This window comes from Gossypium hirsutum, chromosome A11 (genome assembly GCF_007990345.1).
Source record: "Gossypium hirsutum isolate 1008001.06 chromosome A11, Gossypium_hirsutum_v2.1, whole genome shotgun sequence".
Classification (NCBI taxonomy): domain Eukaryota; kingdom Viridiplantae; phylum Streptophyta; class Magnoliopsida; order Malvales; family Malvaceae; genus Gossypium; species Gossypium hirsutum.
In genome coordinates, this window is record NC_053434.1 from 38,729,464 (window position 1) to 38,753,571 (window position 24,108).

At 32.8% G+C, this 24,108-nt stretch overlaps 1 protein-coding gene across 3 annotated transcripts; it reads right to left on the reverse strand.

Moving 5' to 3' along the window:
* Positions 1-16,620: 16,620 nt before the first annotated feature.
* Positions 16,621-21,828, reverse strand: LOC107897604 (shikimate kinase 1, chloroplastic). Of its 3 annotated transcripts, none has more exons than XM_016823123.2 (12): positions 21,495-21,828; positions 21,112-21,337; positions 20,456-20,514; positions 20,169-20,223; positions 20,007-20,079; positions 19,099-19,186; positions 18,282-18,364; positions 18,050-18,182; positions 17,883-17,961; positions 17,515-17,579; positions 17,372-17,434; positions 16,621-16,853 (listed from the first exon to the last, which is right to left on the reverse strand). In XM_016823123.2, exons 2-11 carry the CDS (start codon positions 21,329-21,331, stop codon positions 17,372-17,374), a joined length of 918 nt encoding a protein of 305 aa, XP_016678612.1. In that variant the 5' UTR covers positions 21,332-21,337; positions 21,495-21,828; the 3' UTR covers positions 16,621-16,853. The 3 variants fall into 3 exon arrangements, with proteins under 3 accessions (XP_016678612.1, XP_016678605.1, XP_016678596.1); XM_016823116.2 differs by lacking the exon at positions 16,621-16,853 and adding an exon at positions 17,029-17,261; XM_016823107.2 differs by lacking the exon at positions 16,621-16,853 and having other exon boundaries at positions 17,029-17,434; positions 21,112-21,350.
* Between the last annotated feature and the right edge of the window lie 2,280 nt (positions 21,829-24,108).

Here is a 24,108-nt window from a genome sequence, read left to right on the forward strand (position 1 = left end):
AAAATTTCGTTAAGAAATTTTATCGATTCAGTGCTCAATTTAACTGAAAGGACTAAATTGCAATAGCTGCCAAACTTGAGTTCCCTTAGCTAAAGGTTCTTTATTGTTATGAAATTTTAAATTAGAGGTCCTTAATTGGTAATTAGACCATTATACTTAAGGATGGACAAAAATGGACATGATTAGGTGAAATTTTAAATTTATGCATTAAGGGTAAATTGGTAATTTGGTAAGTAAAGACAAATTAACTAAATAAAAAGTGTCCATCTTCTTCAATTTAGTCCTCCATAGCTGAATTTTACAAGAAGCCATAGCTAGGGTTTTGGCCAAGCTTTCAAGCTCAAATGTAAGTCTGTTCTTGTCCCGTTTTTAACGATTTTTATATTTTTGAAATCGTTGTAGCTTGATCTAGCTATTTCAAGGACTAATTTGAAATAAAGTTAAAGTTTAAAATTTTACCCATGTTGAATATGTTTGTATGTTGATGTTTGATGGTAGAAAATGCATGTTTGTTGTTAGTTAAACAACATTTGTAAAGTGATTTTCAATAAAAAGGTCAAATAGGGACTTATTTGTAAAAGGTTATAAAATGTGTAGAAAAGTGTTAATAAATGAAAAATGTGGGTTGTTATGAGTACAAGTAATATTCGGCTAGGCTTGGATTGTGATGAAATTGAAAGAAATTCATGTTACGAGCCTAAGGACTAAATCATAAAATGTTGAAATGTTAAGGGAAAAAATGTAATTTTTTGCCATAATTTGATTTTGGATTGAATTGAATAGCTTGATTATTAAATAAGTTAAATGTGATATTCTAGATCAAGAAAAATAAAGTTCGAGTGTAGATCGGGGGAAAACAAAGTAATTGACGAATAGATCATTTTCATCGTTTTTGTAACCAAGTGTCACCAAGCTAGCTCGGATTGCAGATCACCGGAAATTGCATCACACTATTAAACTGTCATTTTGGCTATTGATGATCTTAATATTTTGAGTATATGGTATGTATAGGGACTTGGTCATTTTGTTATATGTGTTATCATGACTTTGGCCAAATGTATTGGCTTGTAATAGTCGAAGGTTTGATTTGGTATTTGGCCATGTAAATTGGCTCATTTTGGTTAAATTGATCGTAAGTTTATATATATTTATATCTATATGCATGTATGTGCCAATGCTCTTGGTGATGTGGTTTATATTGATTTGCTAAATGTTGATTGTGGCTTGTTGACTTGTTTTGAAATGGATGAGTTTGGTTTATTGTTATGATGGATTATCTTGATAAGTTAATGCAAATTGAAAGAAGTCTTTTTGGTGTTTTGAATGTGAAATTGGTATGTTTGATTTGGCATAATGGAATGTCATAAGCATGGCAGATGTTGGCATTGCATTGACATGAGTTGGTCATGATTGTAGATGTTTTGGTTGCCTAAGTATACCATGGTTTATGCCACAGAATTTGTGTATGTATATGTGTAAATGAGGATGGAAAATGGCTTGGTAAATAGCCTTTATTTTGTCTACATCGGTAGACACATGGGCGTGTGTCTAGGCTGCGTGTGTGCCATGGGCATGTGTTTCGGCGATGTGTCCCATGCATCTAAATTTTGAGAAACAGAATGCTCAAGATTGAGCAAACGGGCAGAGACACGAGCATATGTCTCATCCGTGTGAGGGACATGGCCTCAAGCACAGGCGTATATCCTGGCCATGTGGAGTCTGCACCTATTTTATGAAAATTAAATTAACCACATGGCCTAGCACACAGGCGTATGACTTGGCCGTGTGACTTCAATTTGTTCATTCCTTGCAAAACAGAGAGTTACACAGGTTAGGGAGATGGACGTGTGTGACCACACGGCCTACCCACACGGGCGTGTCCCAAACCACATGGGCGTGTAACCCCTGTTTATATCAAAACTTTTCTAGGTTTTGTAAAAATTTCCTGAGTTATCGATTTAGTCTTGAATCACTTCCAAAGCATGTTTTAGGCATCATAGACTCGTATTAGGGACTTTATGATTGAATACAAATGGTTTTTAATTTGGTTCAAATTTATGACTCAGAATTGTATGTTTGCTTGCGATGTAAGTCCGATAATGCCTCATATCATGTTCTGGCATTGAATACGGGTAAGGGATGTTACAATACATATATTTCATTTAAAGCATATAAATACGTAATTTAATTATATAAACTTACCTCGACGAGTTTACATAAACTTGAAGACGATTAATCCGAGATTTTTCCTTTTCCTCGTTCTAACTCCGTATGAGGTCTAACCGGATCTATACGAATGAATTTCAACTTAATTCAATACAAATCCCATTAAATTTAGTCCAACACATATTATTGGCAAAATTACCATTTTGCCCTTATACTTTTAATTCTTTGAATTTTAGTCCCAAAGCTCGGAAAAGAAATTCATTCAATTTTATTGCTACCCAAACCTAGCTAAATATTAAGCATGCTTATATCAACCCATATATTTCACATATTCACACTTTTACCACACAATTTATCACATTTCTCAATTAAATCCCTATTTGACAATTTCATTAAAAATTACTTAACAAAAGTTGTTTAATCAACAAGGATTTATTTTCTTCCATTGAACTTCAAAAATAGCCAATATGCTCTAATGGAAAAACATTAGACTTTCAACCATATTGGAAATTAGTCCCCTCTTTAGCTAGATTAAGCTATAAAGATTTCAAAAACATAAAAATCATCAAAAAGGGGACAAGAATCACTCACCAATTAAGCTTCAAAGATGTCAAACCCTGAGGAGCAAAAAAGGCCTTTTTTTTCCCTTCACAATCAGTTGAAGATGAAAAAGAAAAGATGATACATTTAATGTTTTATTTATTTTATCAGTAATTACTAAATTCCAAATTTTCCTTTACCAACTTTACTATTTTGTCATGATTACAAATCCATGCTCATCCACTATCACCTTTAATGGTCTAATTACTATATAAGGATCTCCACATTTAAGTTCTATAGCTATTTAATCCCACTAGCTAATAGAACACAACTTTCGCACCTTATGTGATTAAGTCGTTTTCATCGAATTGAGCATGTAAACGGTAAAATTTCTTAACGAAATTTTTATACTATCATACTATCATGCTGTAGATCAAATAATAATAGAAAAATTAATTTTTCTACATCGGATTTGTGGTCTTGAAACCACTGTTTCTATTTCACTGAAAACGGGCTGTTACATATGCGGTACAATGCGGTAAACTATTGTACCGATAAGTTGTAGTTAAACTACCAAATCAGATCAGAATCAGTCTTCTTTCTCTTAACAACCAGCCCAAAATTACTTTATGCAAGTACATGTATGCTTACAACCTCACAAAAACAATGAACACATCGACAGACAGTCAGATAGAAACAAACATGCACACACCTAGCTAACCGAGTTCAGAATCAAATATCTTGCAAAACAGTCACAAATAACACATAAGCCAAAGCCCAGATTAGAGTCTTAACTACCCTCACTAAATCCTAGCCAATGATCAAAACACACAAACGCATTTTCAAATAAAAAATATACACATAACTAAAATTGGTGACTTAGGGCCACACGACCGTGTGCTCTGGCCGTGTGGAAATGCCTAGGCCATGTGGGGGTCAACACACCCGTGTGGGGCGAGGCACACAGCTGTGTGCTGAGGCACATGCCCATGAGAGCCAGGGACATGGCCGTGTGAATAGGCCATTTAACTCTTTGTCCAATTGTGCTAAAATATGGTTTAGGATGGACACAGTCATGTGAGAGTCTCACACGCCCGTGTGACCACCAAACACAGTCATGTGTCCTAACACATGCCCATGCAGGATCCTTAATTCCCAAACGAATACGTCCGTGTGCCCAAGGGACACAGCTGTGTAGATATAGACTAATTTCCCCAAATCAGCCACACGGCCGTGTAGCATGAATTATTGTCCAAACACCCTAATCCCCAATTCTACACGACGTGTGAACCAACGATGCCCTTATGGTCACCCATATGGTCCCGAAACCACATCGAAACATCCTGCAAACTGTGAATTCACACACCAAATGCCCCCTAAACTCTAATAGATTAGAAAAATACCATAGAAAACCAAATTTCATGAAACTTAGAAGCGAAACCTACTGCACATTCATCAAAACACTTTGAACATGTCAAGTTCCACACAATCGAGACAACAAATTGAAATTGAAGAGTTTGAACCCACACCTGATTTGTGATCAGAGACATCCAAAACCCGACTCGATGACCAAGAAATCGAAGCTCTTTGAAAACCACAATACAACCGTTTTCAAAAAAGGAAAACAAAGAAAGGAGAAAAGGAGAACGTCTAGAAAGAAAAAATAATAAAAATAATAAAATAAACACTAAGTAAAAATAATAATTATCTAAACCTTTAAAATAGAACAAAAATGGTCCCTCAAAACATTCTTGAGGACACGAACCTAGGACCCAAAGGCACAGTATATATATGTCATTTTGGTTGATGATTATGGCATGAAATGTTGCCTTGGATTTTAAGTACTTAAAGTACTATTGATAGCTTTTTGGTTTTGGTTAATATGGTCAAATTGGTGTATGTTTTGAAGTGACCAAAATTGGTATGGTTTTTACATATCAAGTATGTTATGTTTTGCAATGAAAATAAGTTAAATGATAAGTGGTTAAATATGCACATGTATAGGTGTTTTGGTTAATGTTATAGCCATTATGTTTAGGCTCGTAATTATGGTGTATATATATATGTGACCTTATGATGGTTGATTTTATATTCCTTATGATGTTTAAATGATGGGAGTTGAAATGGTATTTAAAATGTGTGTAATGGAATGTTCTTTGACATGGTTGAATATGGTTATTTTGGTATTTGGAATGTAGTGGACATATATGGCTAATGGTGCTAAATGTCAAATGACCAATTTGGTATTTTGGTGTGAATTTGATAGGTAAATAAAGTGGTTAAGTTTTGGAATAAACTTAGTTATAAGTTGATTGAAATTTTGGCTAATGGTGCTACATGTTTAATTGTTGTGATTGAGGTGCCTTTTGGGCATATTGGTTGTATGCACATATACCTTATTGGTTTAGCTTGTGGATGCATTATTTGGTGCAATTTGAATGCTTATTTACATGTGGAAAATTGATTGTAGGTGTGTGCATGATTGGGTGAGAAAAATGGCTTAGAAATGGCTTATTTTTTGTCCACATGGCCAAGGACACAAATGTGTGTCTCAACCGTGTGTGACACATGGCCATGCGACACGGCCATGTGCCCCCTGTAGCTTACAAAGGGTTGCAAGTCAGGCAGTTTCATGGCCTAGTACACAGCCTGGCACACGGGCGTGTGGCTTGGCCGTGTGACCAAGTTAGAGAGTTACACGGGCACAGACACAAGCCAAGACACAACTGTGTGTCTCTACTTCGAATGCCCACACAGCCTGAGACACGAGCATATGTCTCAGCCGTGTGAGTCACATAATCGTGTGACTCCTGCAGTTTTGAAAATTTTCATCTTTTTCCTAAAAATTCTATATGTTTCTGATTTTGTCCCAAGTTGTTTTTAATGTGTTTTTAGGGCCTCGAGGGCTCGTGTAAGGGACAATAGGAATGTTATTGATTGATTTTGCTATGATTGATGTTGAGTTATTCCAGCGACGGATACATGTTAGGGGTGTTACATTACTGAAGTAAGTATAACAATTCAACCATAAATGTTTCTTATCATGCACAACCTCAATCGATAAATCACAAAAGTTCAATTCGATACTCAAATATATATATAGTAATTCCATCAAAATCATAAAACAAGTTATCTTACCGAGATTTTCAATTCGATGAACGACTTATGAATAAGAGTACATCGACAATCCAACCCAAAAAACACCAGATGCTCACAAGAGCTGATCCATCCAAAATACACCAATGCTCATAAGAGCTAATCCCTCTGCAACACACTAATGCTTGTAAAAGTTAATCCCTTCGAAACACACCAATGCTTGTAAGAGTTAATCCATCTAAAACACACCAAAACAGAGAGTAAAACACGAGAGTTCGCAATAAATTTTGAACCTCAGTTTACTCGGAAAACACATGTATATATATCACTCCATAACTATATCCACTCCAATCCCACATAACACATCATATCTCGACAATACTCTATCATGCGTTCAATCTAATCCAAACATCAAATTCAATAACATTTCTCAAATAACCTTTCATTATCAACAATTGAATATTTCTATTGTACCATGTTATACTATTCAACAATTCATATAGATGTTAAATTTTAAACCATACAAACTTACCTTAACTAAATTGTAGTAGTTGTAGAAGCTCAAGCACTATTTTGCAATTTTTCCTTTTCCAAGAGTATTTACAAGATCTTTATCTAAAATGTAAAATTTCTCAATTATCAACTTACATTTCACATTTCAATACATTTTACAATTAATACCCTTTTATTTTTAAAATTTACATAATTACCCCAAACTTTTATAATTTTTACAATTTAGTCCCTTAACCCGAAATTCATAAAATTAACCATTTTTCTCAAGTCAATATTCCATCCAAATATACTAGGCCCTTAAAAATCCCTAATGAAAATTAAATTCACTATCAAACCCTATAATTTTGACATTTTCACAATTTAATCCTAAAATCAAAATCTAACAAAAATCTCTTTACAAAATCATCAAACAACACAATCAAAAAGCTCCAAATACATGCTATTCATAAAAAAAACTCAAGATTCATCAATGGAAACTTCTAAAATTTTTAACAGATTCAAAAACAAAGGTACGGGCTAGCTAGACCTAGTTGCAACGATATCAAAAACATAAAAATTACAAGAAACGGAATCAAAATGGACTTACTTGCAAGAACTTAAGCAAAACGAAGCTTTTCCTTACCCTAGTTATGGCTTTTGGCCATTTTAAGAAGAAAATGAAAATGAATTTTTTTTCTTCATTAATTAATTTTGTTTTAATTTAGTTTAATTTACAAATTTGCCATTGATTTCATAATTTTAAATCAATTTCAACTATGTTGCCATCCCACTATAATAACTAGGGTATATTTTCGACTTAAGTCCTTACTCCTTTATTAATTAATCTATTTCATCACTTAAATGTTATAATTAGCATATTTTGCATATTTTACAATTTAGTCCTTTTTTATTAAATTAACTATCTAAACGTTAAATTTATGAACCAAATTTTAATATGACTTCAGTGACTCCATAAATATTCTAAAAATAACATTTACAATATGACATGGCAAAAATTTGTGGTCCCGAACTAGTGTTTCATCACCACTGAAAATCAGGCTGCTACAAGATATGGCATGATAAATGTTTAAAGGATGTTAATAAGTTCTGTTAAATTACATTATAATTGTGTGTTGAGTATAAAATTGTTTTAAGCATGGATAACATTTTAACTTCTGAATTTTTGGTATTTTGGGTAAATGTATTGACACTCGAGATACGAATATCGGTGCCTTGAAGTTGGGACATTTTCAAAATTTGATAGAATCCAACTTTGGAATCGATACTCATATACAAGTATCAGTATTCGTGATAAAAATATTGATACTTTCTCATTTAGTACTGGTACCTACGTTTATTTTCGAGATTTATTAAAAATGAACCTTAATTACAGTTAAAACTATTTCCATTGTCATTTAAATGTTTAAATTAGACATGAAATTTTCTTTAAATGTTAATTTTAGTATCTTTTACTCTTATTCTAAACCATATATGCATGTGATTAAGTTTCGTTGGTTGATATAGCATCTTGTAACTCGAGTACGGCAACCGGATCGGGTGAGGGGTGTTATAATATTCGTTTGTTTGCTCATTAGTGAAGTCGCTTTTGCGCATGGTTTTTTATCCTCTTAATTGGAGAAGTTTTTTCACATAAATATTTGTGCCCAATTTTATTTATTCCTTCTTTCTCGTTGTTTATACGAGTTGATCCCCAACATTTTGAAATAGATATAAGGTTCCTAGAAACTGAAGGTACATAAAGAGTTTAAAATAGGTCTAAGCACTAACTAGCATCCAAAACCAAATGATTAGTCCCTATGCCTTCAATTTGGGCCTTTATACAGTTCCCCATATATAGGAAATCTTCAATTGGTTTTGTGGTTTGGATACATGAGTAGTAGCACCACACTCAAACCACCAAGTACTATTAGGAACTTCAATTATGTTTAATTTCAAACATACATAAACACAAAATTTACTTTTCTTTTTGAACCAAGCTTTGCATTTTTGGAAATCTATCTAAAAGTATCCTACTTTTTTTTACAAAAGTGACACTTATCTATCATTCGTTCCTTTTTCTTACCATTACAGACATTGACAGGCAAGTTTTTTTTTCTTCTTAAACTTGTCGATTTTTTTCCTTGATTCCATTGTCAGCTCCTTAACCTACAAGGTTGATGAAAGTACTTCCTTGACTCTTTAATTTTGTTTCCTCTTGAACGAGCTTACTAGCCAATTTATTAACATTTCACTTATCTTTAATGGTGTTATAGTTTATTTGAAATAGCCCATAACTCGATGCTAGTGTGTTCAATATGAATAGCACAAAAAAAAAGCCATCCATCATCATCCCAAGGTCTTTATCCCTGCTTCGACATTAGTCATCTCAGTAATATGTTCTTGCATTCCCCTTGACCTACCATACTTCATGGTCATGAGTTGTTTCATTAAAGTACTAATGAGTGACTTATTCGTAAAACAAAAACACTTGTCCACAAACATAAGACATTCTTTTACACTTTCAGTTTGTGGAATTGTGGTCTTAATGTTGTTGGGAATAGTCATTCACAAAAACATAAGGCTCAATATGTTTGATCATTTTCATTGTTTATGGTATAAGATCTCTTCCTCACTACTTGAGTGAGTAATAACAGTAGGCTTATCTTATAGTAGTCCCAAGTCAAGATCCAAAACACCTAAATGGAGCTTGACTCATTCACTCCATTTAGAGAAGCTTAACTCATTACGTAAAGTAATAGATAAAGCTTGCCAATGAAGAGAAATGGTTGCAAAATAATACATAAAAGTAAAACAATACATAAATGTTCAAATATTGAATTCATATATGCAAACAATCCAAGTATATTCTAGTTCTCCTTTAGGTAAATACTACAATATACTATCTTAAATAAATGCTAATAACCTTGGTGGAAAAATAAATAATTTTCATCAAATATAAATGTTCTCTTTGGACATTCAAATAGATGTCAAACAAAAATATTATTTTGCCACCATAATTTTCACTATTCATAAAATAAATAATTCACCTTTGGGCAAATTATGAAGTTCTAATGAGTTGTGAAAGACAATTCATCAATATGACCATTATAAGCATTTAATCAATTACATGGATATTGAAAATTTTACATACATGATTAGATTGACACCTATGAGAACTTTTTAATTTGGTCACTTTAGTGACTAGCAAATTATATGCACCACATAGACATCAAATTAAAATATTCAACTTTAAAAACAAAGACTTTAATACCAATTTACATAAGATACTTAAAAGCTCGTAATTTAATCTATCCTCAATTTTCACCAATATACTATAAAAGAAAAATAAACTTTTCAAACATGATTTATTAATATAAAAATATATAATTAAAATAAGAAATTTTATTAACAAATATGAGCACATACAATGCAATCTCCAGGCCTGGCCTTTGGGGTCATCTAGAGGTGCAATTACCTAAGGCCCAAGACTGAAAGGGATTCAAAATATTGTTTTTTAGTTTTTAATAGGCTCAAAAATATTTTTCTAACTTTTAAAATATTGTTTTTTTAGTTTTTAATGGGCTCAAAAATATTTTTCTAACTTTTAAAAGTCAAACAAAAATTTACCAACTTTTAAAGGGCTCCAACAAAAATAGCTTTTAAAGGCCCAAAAAATTTTTGTACCAACTTTTAAGGGACCTAAAAAATTTTTTCTCCAACTTTTAAGAAACCTAAAATCTCATTTTATTATTTTGTCTAAGGCCCTAAAAATGTCAAGAACGGACCTACAATCATCCATCCAAAAAATTTAAACAACAATACATTCTTCATTAACAAATAAGAGGAAATTGAATACCATGCAATGGAACATTGTAATGCATCCAGCTTGCTTTAGCCCCCTAAGAGGAATTATTTCATGCAATAACACTTACTCTTAAGAGGAATTTGTGATTCTATTGAGAAATTATTAGGAGCTTTATTTAGAGGTCTTCAAATAAAGAACCAAAGTTGTATTGGATGAATTGACGAGAGGTTTGTCTACTTGTTGCTAATGGGGACTAAGATTATTGTAACACCCTTTACCCGTGACTGACTCCAGGACAAGGTACGAGGCATTACCGGACTTAATTGTTCACAAACATGCAAAAATCGAGCCATAAAATTTCTTTAAATTCAAAACTTTCTCAAACACATGCATGTCGTCCCTTATTTGGGTCTACAAAGCCCAAAACATACATCAGGATTGATTCGGGACTAAACCGAGAACTTGAGAAGTTTCGAGAAAAACTTAAAAAATTTCCCCATGAAACAGGGTCACATGCCCTTGTGGACATAAGGACACACCCGTATGTCTTTGACACGCCCATGTCCTCAGGCCGTGCAACTCTTTATTTATGACGTCAGCATGCAAATCGAACCACAATGCCTGGCCACACGCCTGTGTTTCCAGGTCGTGTCTCTCACACGGTTGAGACACACGACCGTGTCTCGGCCCGTGTAGTCAACACTTAGGCTATTTTCCAAGCCTTCATGTTACCCATAACTCTTACAACCTTATACATATTAAAACCACAAATCATGGCATCATTTTAGTGATTAAAACACTCTTTATTAAGACATATTCATAACATTAACATGTCCTCTTACAAGCAATGCATCTACTCATGCAATACCAAGTCTAGATTCCTTAATTCACATTCATAAGTCTTGTCATTTTGATGATCACTTTTACCATTATACTATGGTTATCAACTTATTTCCATATTACACATTTAATTCATGGTCATGACCATTTCGATTGGTCATAAAGCATTCATCGTGCACATAATTCATAACACCAACCATATATGGCCAACAAGCATAATCAAATCATCATATCACAAGCATTAGAACATAGCATAGATAGATAAGTTCACAAACCATAATCAATATGAGCCACACATCATGGCCATATACAAATAACTCAATATAGGCCAATACATCTGGCTAACCACAATAACTCATATCATAAAATTGAGCCCTTATACATGCCACTCACTTGAAAACACTAACATATGTATCAATGCTCCAAAGGTGATAGCTTGATAGTGTGATGCTGCCTTCGACGATCTCCAACCCCGAGCTAACCTGACAACACTAACGAAATGGAAAGGAGAGGGTAAGCTTTATAGCTTAGGAATACCATATGAAAATAATAAGCAATTTATCAATTCGCTTCTCAATGTAATACAACCCTATTTGCATTTTTACTTATGTTCCAATCAAGCTATTTTCTCGATTTATAGTTACAAAATTATTTATATCTGGAGATACAGGACTCTAAATTAAGATCCACTAATTTTCCCTGAAACTAGACTCACATATCTTCTTACCATAAAATTTTCAGAGTTTTTGGTCTAGCGAATAAGTACAGTTTATTCCTTAAAGTTACCCTCTTTTTGCTGTCTGACAGTTCCAACCCCTCTTCACTAAAAATTAATTATCTCATAATACGGAACTCGAATGACATTTCCATCTACTTATCTTGACAATAGACTCATTAAGTATTCTAAGAATATAAATTATAACCCATACATATTTTTGTACAATTTTCAATGATTTTCTCAAATCAGAACAGGGGATTTCAAAATCATTCTGACCTTGTCTCATAACAATTTAAATATTTCATAGTATGAAACTTCTTTGCTTGCATCGTTTCTTCTATATGAAACTAGACTCATTAAGATTTAATTTCAATTTTATTTAGCCTCTAACTCAATTTCCATAAATTTTTGGTGGATTTTCAAAATCGGACTGCTGCTGCTGTCCAAAACTATTTTAGTGTAAATTGATGATACTAAGTTTATCACACCTTATTAACTCATTTTCACCACATTGGTAAAAATACATTTTTATACATCATAAGTATTGACCTATAATCATAAGGTCATCACAAAATCATTCTCATAGGCATGACTTACCTATTTACATCCTCACCAAATGTGCATCATAAACTGAAATAATTTCTCATGAGTATGGCATACATACTTGTGTTACTCAATATGCTCATATACTTACTCATACTCATTCCTTATTAATCATACAACATGAATTGAATTCACATCTCATCAATTTCATGTAAATACCTGTACCACTCACAACATAGCCATAAGCTCTGTCATTTCGACTTAAATCATAAATTTCCCATTGAACCATTTGGAATACCATAGGATAATCACTAAGCCTCAAACATAGGGTATGATGCCGATGCCATGTTCCAAACATGGTCTTACACTGGCTCACATATCTAAGTCGATGTCATGCCCCAGACAGGTCTTACACTGACTTTCATATATCGAGGCCGACGCCATGTCCCAGACAGGTCTTACACTAGCTCTCATTTATCGGTGTCGATGCCATGTCCCAGACAGGTCTTCCACTAGCTTGCATATCTCGAGGCCGATGCATGTCCCAGACATGTCTTACATTGGCTCTCATAATATGGCCAATGCATGTCCCATACATGTCTTACACTAGCACACATATCACCCAAATGTTATGGCATGATTATCCAATCTATTCCTAGGATTCAACCGGGAGTTTATCATGATAAGTTTCATCATACCATTACTCATAGTCACAATCAAACAATTTATGCTATATCAATTTAATCACACATAATAACCATGTAGTTTCATTATTTACACCTAACTTACTCATTTCAATGGAATATCATATTCCATCAAATTTCCAATGCATTCAATCATCACATACATGTTATTAACATTTGGCATCACTTTCTTATATACAATATCTTCAACATAAAATTCAATACAATCATAGCAAGATAGATTTCAAGTATATTAACAACAACATGGATATCATACTTATTTAATCACATGGACTTACCTCGAATGCAGTTTCCACTAATTACTCCATTTTAGTCCATAACATCGTACTTTCGATTTAAGCCCAAATCTCGATTTTCTTGATCTAACATGATGAAATTTACTCATTTAATCATTACATTAATTAAAACATTTTATAATTTATACTTTGGCAAAATGACCGTTTTGCCCCTAGACTTTCACAAAATTTACAATTTTGCTCTTAGGCTCGTAAATCGATTTTTATTGAATTTCCTCGCTACCCAAGCCTAGCCGAATTCTTTTTATACTAGGAGCAGCCCACAATTCTCATTATTACTCATACTTATCACTCATTTTGCCATCTTTTCAAAATGGTCCATTTTAGTTGTTTTCATGAAAATCCTTTCACAAAAGTTGTTTATTTTATAACCATGACTCATTTTCTTCCATAAAAATTCAATAAACATCACAAATCCTTTCATGGAAAATCCCTAGACTATCAACCATTTCACAAAATAGTCCCCCCCATTAGCTAGTTCATGCTACAAGGGTTCCAAAGGTACAAAAAATTATCAAAAATAGGCATCTAAATCACTTACTTGCAAGAAGATAGCTTGGCTGAAATTTTAAAGCTTCAAAACCCTTACTTTTTTTGAAAATTTCAGTGAAGAAAAAGATGAGAAAGAGATGATATCATTCTTTGTTTATTTATTTTATTTCTAGTCAATTTGGTTACCAAAATTCACCTAACCATTTTGACTATTTTAATTCCTTGTCTCATGGCCGGCCATCACTCATTTAAAGGCCTAATTTAACTTTAAAGACTCAATTTTGGTTCTATAGCTATTTGGTATATCTATCTAATAAAATAAGACTTTTGCCCTTTATGCGATTTAGTCTTTTTTTGCAATTAGGTATGAAATCGCTAAAATTATTTCACCAAAATTTTCATGCACTCATGTAATCATGCTATAACACATAAAATGTCATTAAAAATAATTTTTTCGGCCCCGGAATAGTGGCTCCAAAATCATTGTTCCGACTAGGCCTAAAATTCGGGCTGTTATAATTATAGCATTTGCCTAATCAAAATAGATCATTTCTCTTCACAAAATTAGAAGCCCTTTGGGTTTCAATATTGAAATGGAAGTAAGAAGTTGGAGAGCATTGCCTTAGTTCAGAGGCGAATTTAGGAGGCTCGCAGTCTCCTCTAAAATGAAAAATTATTATTTAAGCTCTATAAATTTAAAAAAAAAATTAAATTAATAAAATAAAATTATACTTTACTCTCTAAATTTTAATTCAATTCTTAAAAATTATAAAAATATAAACTATTAAAAATTAAAATTTTATTCTATCTCTAAAAGAATTTTCTGATATCACCCCGTCCAAATCATTAGGATAATGAATTATTACTATGTAATTTGAGAGGTAATATTTGCTGAAATATTTGGGATTACAATAGTGGGCTTGAGCTCCGTACATTTTACGTGAGGTTGGTTGATGAGGCTGACACATGGAATCCATAAGCCGACAGCATGCCATTTGCAAGATATACAAAGTCTGATTAAAACATGAAAAAGTGGTGACCCATGAACTCTTGTTAGCTAATTGATGATTCAAATGATCAACATTCGACACCTGTGGTCTAACCTAAATGCCTAGAAATGGGATTCATTAAATCACTGTAGCTACTACCTCTGACTTGTAAACAGGTTTAAATATTGGATTTCCCCCAATTTTTTATGAAAAGCAATCCCTGTAATGAAAGCTCATCAGTCATGATTAACTCATAGGCCCAGCCACAGGTCTCCTAATAATGAACAACAATTGAGTGCTCATCATCCTCTTTACCAAATACTCACTCAAAACCACAATTACTTCAGATGCAATAAAAATATAAATGATATGCTGATACAGACCCTTTTTGGATGTCAATAACTAGGCTTTGTTTTGCAAGTGTCCATTTATAGTTATAAAAGGTCTTTCAAGCACCATCTTTCGGTGTAATATGGGGAAGCTTGTTCAAGATCTAAAGAAGGGATTTTGCCACATGGTTGAAGCCTTCACATCTTGCAAATGTTATAAAGATAGCCAAGGTATAATATTATTTTTCCCAAAATGAGAAAAAGAAAAAAGAAGCCCAATAATTTCAATTTCTTCTATTTCTAGGAAACGAAAATGGGGAAGAAGAACTCAAGATTCAATCTTCTGAGGTAATTTCTTTTTTTTTTCTTTTGACTATTTGAAATTTTAATATAATCGAAGAGTATATTGCTATGGGTACCTCTTTGATTAGTTGTGGTGGCAAAAAAAGGAAATTAAAAGTCCATATAGATGATGTGGTAACGTTGATGGTATTGTGCAGAAGGTAATAAGCATACAACAGAGAGGCATGCGGCTCAAAACTGCAAAGGGTCCTACGCGGCCGACCGTGCCTAAAGGTCCCCCGGCTCAGACCAGCTGATCAACAATCCAACTCCAAAATTTTCAGCTATGTCCATTATCAGTTTTAATGTCTTGCAGTAAATATTATACAGCTATAACATCCTTTTGCTGGACTAAACTGCTCAATATTAATTAGCATATATGCTGATAGGCTTTGGGTTTTCATTCTCTTAGACCTTTAGCAACTTCTTTTTCTTTAAAAGTGTTAGTAGTTTTGCTGGTAAAGTACTACAAAGGGTTTTGTACTATTACTCAAATTACATTTTACTCTTTTATATTCAAAAAATAAGTAGATTAGTCTCTGTATTAGATTAAAGAGTAAATTGATCTAATTTTATCTATCTTTTACGGTTAAAAACTAGCGTAACTGGCAAAATAATTGTGTGTACTTCATTCTGACATATAAAAACTAATTTTTAATTGTAGAAATGGAAGAAATTTTGAACAAAAGGATTAATTTACTCTTTGATCTAATATACAGTGACTAATTTATTATTTTTTTAGTAGAAAAGTATAAATATAATCCAACTCCTAGTTGAAGAGTCTTTATGATACTTTTACCTAATTTTACAAAGTAACTTCTTATTGCTAAGGAAATTTTATTCATGTTATATATAATGTTCAGCAAACACAAGTTGTATACATGATAGTTTTTAGAATTTAAACAATTGAGTCAGGTTACTACCCATTATAATGGCAAGTTAGTTATTTGAGTTTTTTGTGTATATATTATAAAAGAGAGAATTTTTGGAAAAAGTAATGTTATGAAATTAAATTTTTGGAAAAAGTACTGTTATGAAATTAACATATTTTGTGCATCTCAACTTTTCATTATTTATATAGGATTCAATTTCGTAATTTTGTTGCATGTATCCCTTGAAAAAGTATTTATGCCTCGGTCTGCATCCCTTTCTCTTGTATAGTTTTTTTCTATCATATATTTGTAACGAAAATGCTATTTTGAACAATTTATGTTAACCCCATTCGAACTCTTTTCTAAATTATGTCATGTTTCTCGTGCACAAACAAATAATAATATTCATATTTTTGTTTTTCCATATAGAAATATGATTTTTCAAAAGTAAAATATTTAAATATTTCCGGATCGGGGAATATGTAACCACCAATATATACGTGGTATCAATCTAATGCACCTGTAAAAGCTGTATTTTACTTTTGCTCTTTTTTATATTTTTCTAATTTAACTGATAATCTTGGGATTTTGGCTCTGGATCGACCATTTTTAACATCAAGGAGTTATTCCTTGGATGCGAATTTAGGGGTTGACATAATCTCATCCCTCCTAAAATAAAAAATTATTATTTAAACTCTTTAAATTTTTTTAAAATTTTAAATTAATAAAGTTAAAATTACACTTTGCCTCCTTTAAAATTAAAAAAAATTCGATTTAATCATTTACAAAGTATAAAGATAGAGATTACAAAAATTAAAATGTCATTTGTACTTCCCTAAAATTTTGTTCCAGCTTCCCCCTGCCATCACCGATTTGAATCTCAATTGTCCCACGACGACAATATTGTGAACGGCGACGAACATAGAGAATACCAAAAAAGAAATATCATGAATTAGGCAAACATACACGAGTGCGTCAAATTCATGATATTTAGTCACAATACATGGGGAGTTTCACAACTTTGTTGCGTAAACAAACTACACCGTAGCAGAGATAAAAAGAAAAACAAAACAAAAATGAGGCAATTTTGACATGCTATGCTACAAATAAAACCAAATCAAATCACCATATTTAAGCTTTTTCAAACCTATAATCCTGCAATGGCCATGCCATCTTCCTCCTTTAGATACACTTCAATTTGTTCCAATGCCTAAGAGGATAGTCATACCATTTAGCCAACATTTTAATAGGATAAGGGGAGAAAATATAAGACAAAGAGAAAGAAAAGACCTCGATTGCGATCTCTGCTGGAGTAAGATCTGATACATCTCTATAACCTAGTTTGCCTGCAATTTCTGAAAGTTTTGGAACACGAGTTTAAAGAAAAAAATCAGCTGGAGACAAACAAACGCCACAGCAACAAAAGCATGAGCTTGCAATATCAAATGAAGATACAAGGGGAATACAGATGAAAAGGAAAGTAAAGGAAGAATGATAATGGCATCACACTGTATCTCATATCATTGAAGAATGTAAACAAGCTGAAGGTAATGAGCATTGATGCACTTCAAGCAACCAGCTAACAGAGGCTTCACACACTATCTTGTCCGAACATAACCTAGACAATAAAAGTACGAGACAGGTTTAACTATACATACCTTCCAATGAAACCCTGGCATTTGCTTTAGCATAATTTTTACCCCTCTGTTCCAAAAGGTAAGACAGACGTTTTAAAGCCTGTAAAAGGGTCAGAATGTCAAAAACTTGCTAGACCATGTAAACCAAGTCCACGCAGGGAAAGAAAATAAAATCAGCAACAGACTACCTTTGTATATGGATCGCCATCTTCATAATGCAAAAGGGGACGAGAATGAGTACCTACTGCAGCAATCCTTTGTGCCAAGGCTTCCAAAGGTACATCTAACCAGACAACAATCCCCTTCTTCTGCATATAGTCCCTGATAAACCAAATAAAAGAGTCAGACTGTTATAGTTTATGCAACAGAAAATCGAACCAACGCAGAGAGAAGAATCTAACTAATTAAATTCCTGTTTACCAGTTCACATCCTGTACAACTGCACCTCCGCCAGTAGAAACAACAAGTTGTTTCTGTGAAGAAAGCCTCTGCAATACCTCAGTCTTATAGACAAGAAGAATATAAAAGATTCAGTTCAATTGGAAAAATGCGCAATATATTATAATGACAACAATTATGATGACTAAATTGGTCCTCCATGCAATCACAAATAATGGTCCTAGAAAAAGTGATGATAAAGACTAAAATTAGTTAGCAATTTGTCTATTTCTTTTCTTTCGTAAATTTGCTATCTCTGGCTTACAGTGGCCTCCCTTTTATATTAGTGAAACTCAGCCCAAACCAACTTCTGAATGTTGGTCAAATTTACATGTCTGCAATAATCTTCTATAACAAGGTTCATTACAATGAAAACTTATATCATCTAATTCTGCATATGACTAGCAGCAGACGTCCTACTTAAGTGAGATTAATACTGGTTTACAATTTTCTACTATAGCACATAAAGGCAGACATTGACCCTTATATCTCCACTCGGTTTTAGCTAAAAAAAGATTAAATTAGACTTAAAAGTAAATAACTCAAACCAACTCAATAAAAAAACTTAAATTTGAAATAAAAGGCATAATTCCAAAAAGATTAATTTTGAAGCAAAAGGAGACTCAAACACTCGATCCAAAAATATTGCCTTGAAAATTTTCACAGTCAACAGCCCTCCAATTTTAGAAAAATGATGGCTTACTTTACTGCATGATCATCAACATAAGTAATGATTCAAGTAAGATACACTGAAGGATGAAAGAATATGTGCATAAAGAGAGGGAGTTTGCTGACTTACCTCTTTTTTTCTGAAGAAACTCTCCCCATGAAGCTTAAATATTTCAGCTACAGACATTCCATTCACCTCCTGCTCTATTAATGTGTCACTGAAAATTATAGAATAAAGCTATTCTTGAGACACTAATTAAAAAGTTGGTTTAGCAATCTTACCTTGGAAATTGGTAGACATCAAGGAAGGAATAACACTTCTAATATTCAACCTAGACAATTTATGTATCAAAAATGGACCAAGTCCGTCGACAGTGGAGTCTAATCTGAACATATTAATGCCTAAATTATTTAAATAATGCATGATCTCATACCCATCATTAGCTCTTTTGACCAAGACCACTAATTCCACCCTACAAACTATAGAGGACAATATGCCACAAAGAACTAGGAAAGTCATGAAGAATGTTTCCATAGCTTCTGCATGTTAATTTTCTTCTTTCCAGTATCTTAATGGAGAATGAAAATGACATAGGAGCATTTATTTATATTATAATATTTTATTATTTCAGTTTAATGTTATAACCTTTATTTTATATATTAGATATATTATATATGGATAGGGTTATTAGTTATCTTTAGGGTTTAAACCTAGGGCTAGGAATAAAACTTTATTTGCAAAAAAGCCTAGTAACTTCACTTGCAAGAAAGAATGCCTATATAGATAAGTTGTAGCTTTTACAGCCATCACCATTATTCTTATTATTTTTCTATGAAATAGTATAAAGAAAAAAAAGGTTCTTTTTAACCCCCAAGCTTTTTAGAGTTCCTACTTCTTTCTTCTTTTTTGTTCAGACCAAGTTCTTTCTATTGATTCACTGCTGGTTCCCCCCCTTAAACCACACCAATTTTGCTATTAGAACATCAGAAGATTACAACTATAGGACTCACTACTAACAAACAATTCACAGTACAAACCTGTCACAAAATGAATAACCGAGTACATGGGAGAGAATTTTGCCCACTGTAGTTTTTCCAGAGCCCATCAATCCTGCAGATTCATGTTGATAAAGTTTAGATACCAAAGAAAGTAAATCTTTGACAGCACAAACTTAGAAAACTTGGACAAAAGAAACTGACCAACAAGATATATACTGTGCCCATTTAAATATGGCTCAACCTCTAGTGACTTATTCTGCAAATTTTATTCACATAATGTAAGATACAGCAGCAGAACAAATCTCAGATGCAGCACAAGTTAGCTTCTCTTTCCAGTGTTTGAGGCCTTAACTAAAAACTAAAATATCACTGGAAATAGATGCCAAAACACTAAATGGAAGAGATTAAAAAAAAAAAGGAGGTATCTAATCACCATATCATACTTTATAAACCAAAGATTAAAATAATTACAGGGAATTTTATCATACCTTTAACATTAAAGCTTCATCAAAAGGTGCATGAATGCTTCCAGTTTCCATTGTTGAAGCTGCGAAATAACATTTTAAAACATAACATCATAGGGATCAATCATATGTGTGATAAAATTTTAAATTCTCAAGAACAATTTAGCCACCTAGGGTCTGAGTAGTACTGCTCTCACTTTGGATAATCTCAACATGAACAAAACATGCTAGTTTCATCCTATGGTAAAACAACATGAAATTCAACCAAGATTAAATGGTACAACTTAGCAGAAAAGTGAGAACATGAAAGGAGACTGACATTTGACAGAAGGCATAGACAAAATGATTTCTGATCTATGCTCCAAGTATTACAAATGGTTATATTAGGAAATTTAATAAAACCCCGCGTCATATCCGCACATCAAAAAACAATGGAATTTACTATCAGGTCAATAGTAAATTTATAGTGTTATGTGCAAAAGTAGCCAAAGTTTCTTTCCTGTCTATTTTCCTTTAAAACGTTGCTATTCTTTTATTCCAATTTTACCTTAAATTTTCGCAATCCAACATATCATTAAAAAGATTGGAAAGAGAGAGGACTTTAATAAATGAATCAATTGTACAAAAATGATAAACGAAATTACAACAGTCATAAAATTGGCATATCAATTTTGTTTCACCTGAAAAGTTCGTATAGGAAGAGCAGGAAACCTCCAAAGAGACTGATCTATGTCGATTGGAAGATGTCTGAACCGGAAAGCGGGCCGAAACAACCACCCGGGTCTTGTGTTCTTGCTTTGCTATCCGACCGAACCGCAAAGAACCAGTCGATTTTCTCCCAAACCTTTCCGACTCAATCCATGTCGGATAATTCCACTTGCATGCAACTCCTGCCTCCATTTTCAGCTTCCAACCGCCCCCGATTCAATAAAATTTTCAAAAATAAAAATTCTCAGTTTTTCTTTTATTAATTAATTCAAGAGAAATTTATGCAGAAATTAGTTAATAATAAAGCTAATGAAACTTTAACAACAGAAATTTCAAGCAAAACTTATGAACTTACCTCAATTAATTAATAAAGATAAAATGAAATTCGTGAAGGGATATTGCTCTCTGACTTTGTATTAAAGCAGAGAAGGCTCGTTTATCATAATCTATTACTGTAATATCTTTAGAAATGCAGTTTGCTCTTTCTGGCAGGAATCATTTTAAAGCGGCGACTGGAGTATGGAAACTGTATACAAATTTTATATATACCTCTATTATATTTAAACAGTGAAACAATGATGACGTGGAAGCAAGGGCATTCCCACCAACCAATTCCCCCCGGCAAGGAGGGGTTGGTAGCAAGCATTCAGAGGAAGAAGGTGAGGTGAGGGGTTGCTTTCGTGCGCTCATTCTTGTGGTAGTTGTTATTCACTCTCCTGCTGCCACGTTTTTAATTTCATAAATTACTGTTTTTGTGGTCAGAAATCTACAAATAAATAATACAATTTATTTTAATCAATATTACATAAAAAAATGTTTCTATGTTTTTTTACTTAAATAACAATCAAAATAAAAAAAATTATCACCATTTTACTAAGGCTTCGTTTGGGGCGGCGGTGCGGTGCGTTTAGCTTACTTTTTATCTCATGCTACAGTATCGCTACAGTATCTAATCTCACTGCCACCGCTGTTTTTACACTAACCGCAGGTAAACGCACCACCCATCTAAACTCACCCTAAGAAAGGCATTTTCCTATTTTATTTACAAAAATAGGTCATTTTATTTATTATTTATCGGAATGGGTTAAAAATACAAAAGCACGTCTACGTAAAAGTGTTTTAAGGGAAAATTCCAGCAAAACGCGTCCTTTAGGGAGCGCTTTTGCCATGTCAGGAAAACGCGTCCTCCCTTATGGGCGTGTTTTAGCCTGTGTTTTTTACCCCTAACGGTCATCCAAACAATCATTTAAAATTTTGATCGTTGGGGGTCCAACAGTAAAAAAAAACTATAAAACCCCTTCCTATTTTTTTACACAAACATTTCTTCCAAAATTCTCAAAAAAGCTCTCCAATTTCTCCTTAAATTTCTCAAAGCTCGCTTTACTTAACTATTTCCTTTAATTTTTTTCTAAATTAGTATTCTTTTTTTTTATAATTTCTAAGATATTTGATCGTGTTAGCAATAGCCAGGGAATTAATTCATCTAGATCATAAACATATCTCCGTCGAACAAATGAAAACAGTAAGGGTTAATTTCAATTTTTGAATATTATTTAATATTTTTTCATTTATGTAATTTTAATTAATTTTTTTATAATTTTTTATAATAGTCTGTAAATCGGATGTTACATGTTATATTCGTAATATGTCTGGTCCTCCATCACCGTTGATAGAAAATTACTTGAGAAAAGTGGGTTTTCGGCACGTGGCCAATATAGACCGGGGGCACAAGTTGGATTCGAAACTCATCAACGCGTTCATAGAGAGGTGGAGTGTAACAGCACGATTTTAGGGCTAGTCAGAACAGTGGTTTCGGGACCACAAATCCGACGTAGAAAGATTCATTTTTATTATATTTTTATTTTATTATATTTTTATGGTCTATAGTTTTATGGAACTATTCTATGAAAATCTTGTTAAAAAATTTTGACATTTGGGCACTCAATTTAGCCAAAAGGACTAAATTATAAAAAGTGAAAAAGTTGAGTTCTACATGCTAAAGATGTCCAATTGCTATGAGATTTTAAATTAGAGGTCCTTATATGATAATTAGACCATTTGTTAAGTTAGTGGACAAAAATGGACATGGTGAGATAAAATTTTAAAGAAAGGCATTAAGTGTATTTTGGTCATTTGGTAAATAAAAGAATAAAAAGGGAAAATCAAGTCAAAATTTGCTCATCTTTCTTCTACCTTGGCAGAATTTCATAAGAACTCCATAGCTAGGGTTTCTTCAACTTTCAAGCGTGATTATAAATACATCTTAGCCCTGCTTTTAATGCTCTTTACATTTTTTAAGTCCTCATAACCCGATTTACCTATTTCTACCATTATTTTGAAGTAGGGTTCATGTTTAAAAATTTACCCATGTGTGACATGCTTGTATTTTGATGTTTGATGGAAGATATTGTATGTTTAAAGTGTGATAAACAACTTTTACTAAGTGATTTTTTAGTAAAAATGCATAAAAAGGACTTATTTGTAAAAGTTGTAAAAATGAGTAGCAGAAATGTGATTTGATGAAAAATGTGGGCTATTATGAGCATGAATTAGGTTTGGCTAGGCTTGGGTAACAAAGAAAATGTATACATTTCATTTTACGAGCCTAAAGACTAAATTGTGAATAAGTCAAAGTTTAGGGGCAAAAAATTTAATTTTGTCATAAGTTGATTTATGGACAGCATTGAGTAATGTGATAATTAAATAAGTTAAATTTTCTATTATATATATTAAGAAAAATGAAGTTCGGACCTTGATCGGGGGAAGAACAAGGTTATTGACGATTAGGTCCATTCTTACTATTTTGTACCAATGTGAGTTTGTGTGTAAATAATGCAATGTTATATTATGTATTTAATGCTTAATATTGCATAAATCGTACAATTGTTTCTATGGAAATATTCAATGAAGTTTTGACAATGAGAAAATCCCGGTTGAACCTTATGAATAGTTTAGGATACAAGTGACAT

Coding starts and splice junctions, on each gene's coding strand:
- LOC107897604 (XM_016823123.2), bottom strand. CDS start 21,331: ATGGAGGCAGGAGTTGCATGCAAGTGGAATTATCCGACATGGATTGAG. Junction 20,080..20,168: donor GCACAGTATATATCTTGTTG/GTCAGTTTCTTT, acceptor ATGAATCTGCAG/GATTGATGGGCTCTGGAAAA. Junction 17,435..17,514: donor CAGCAGAGATCGCAATCGAG/GTCTTTTCTTTC, acceptor CTATCCTCTTAG/GCATTGGAACAAATTGAAGT.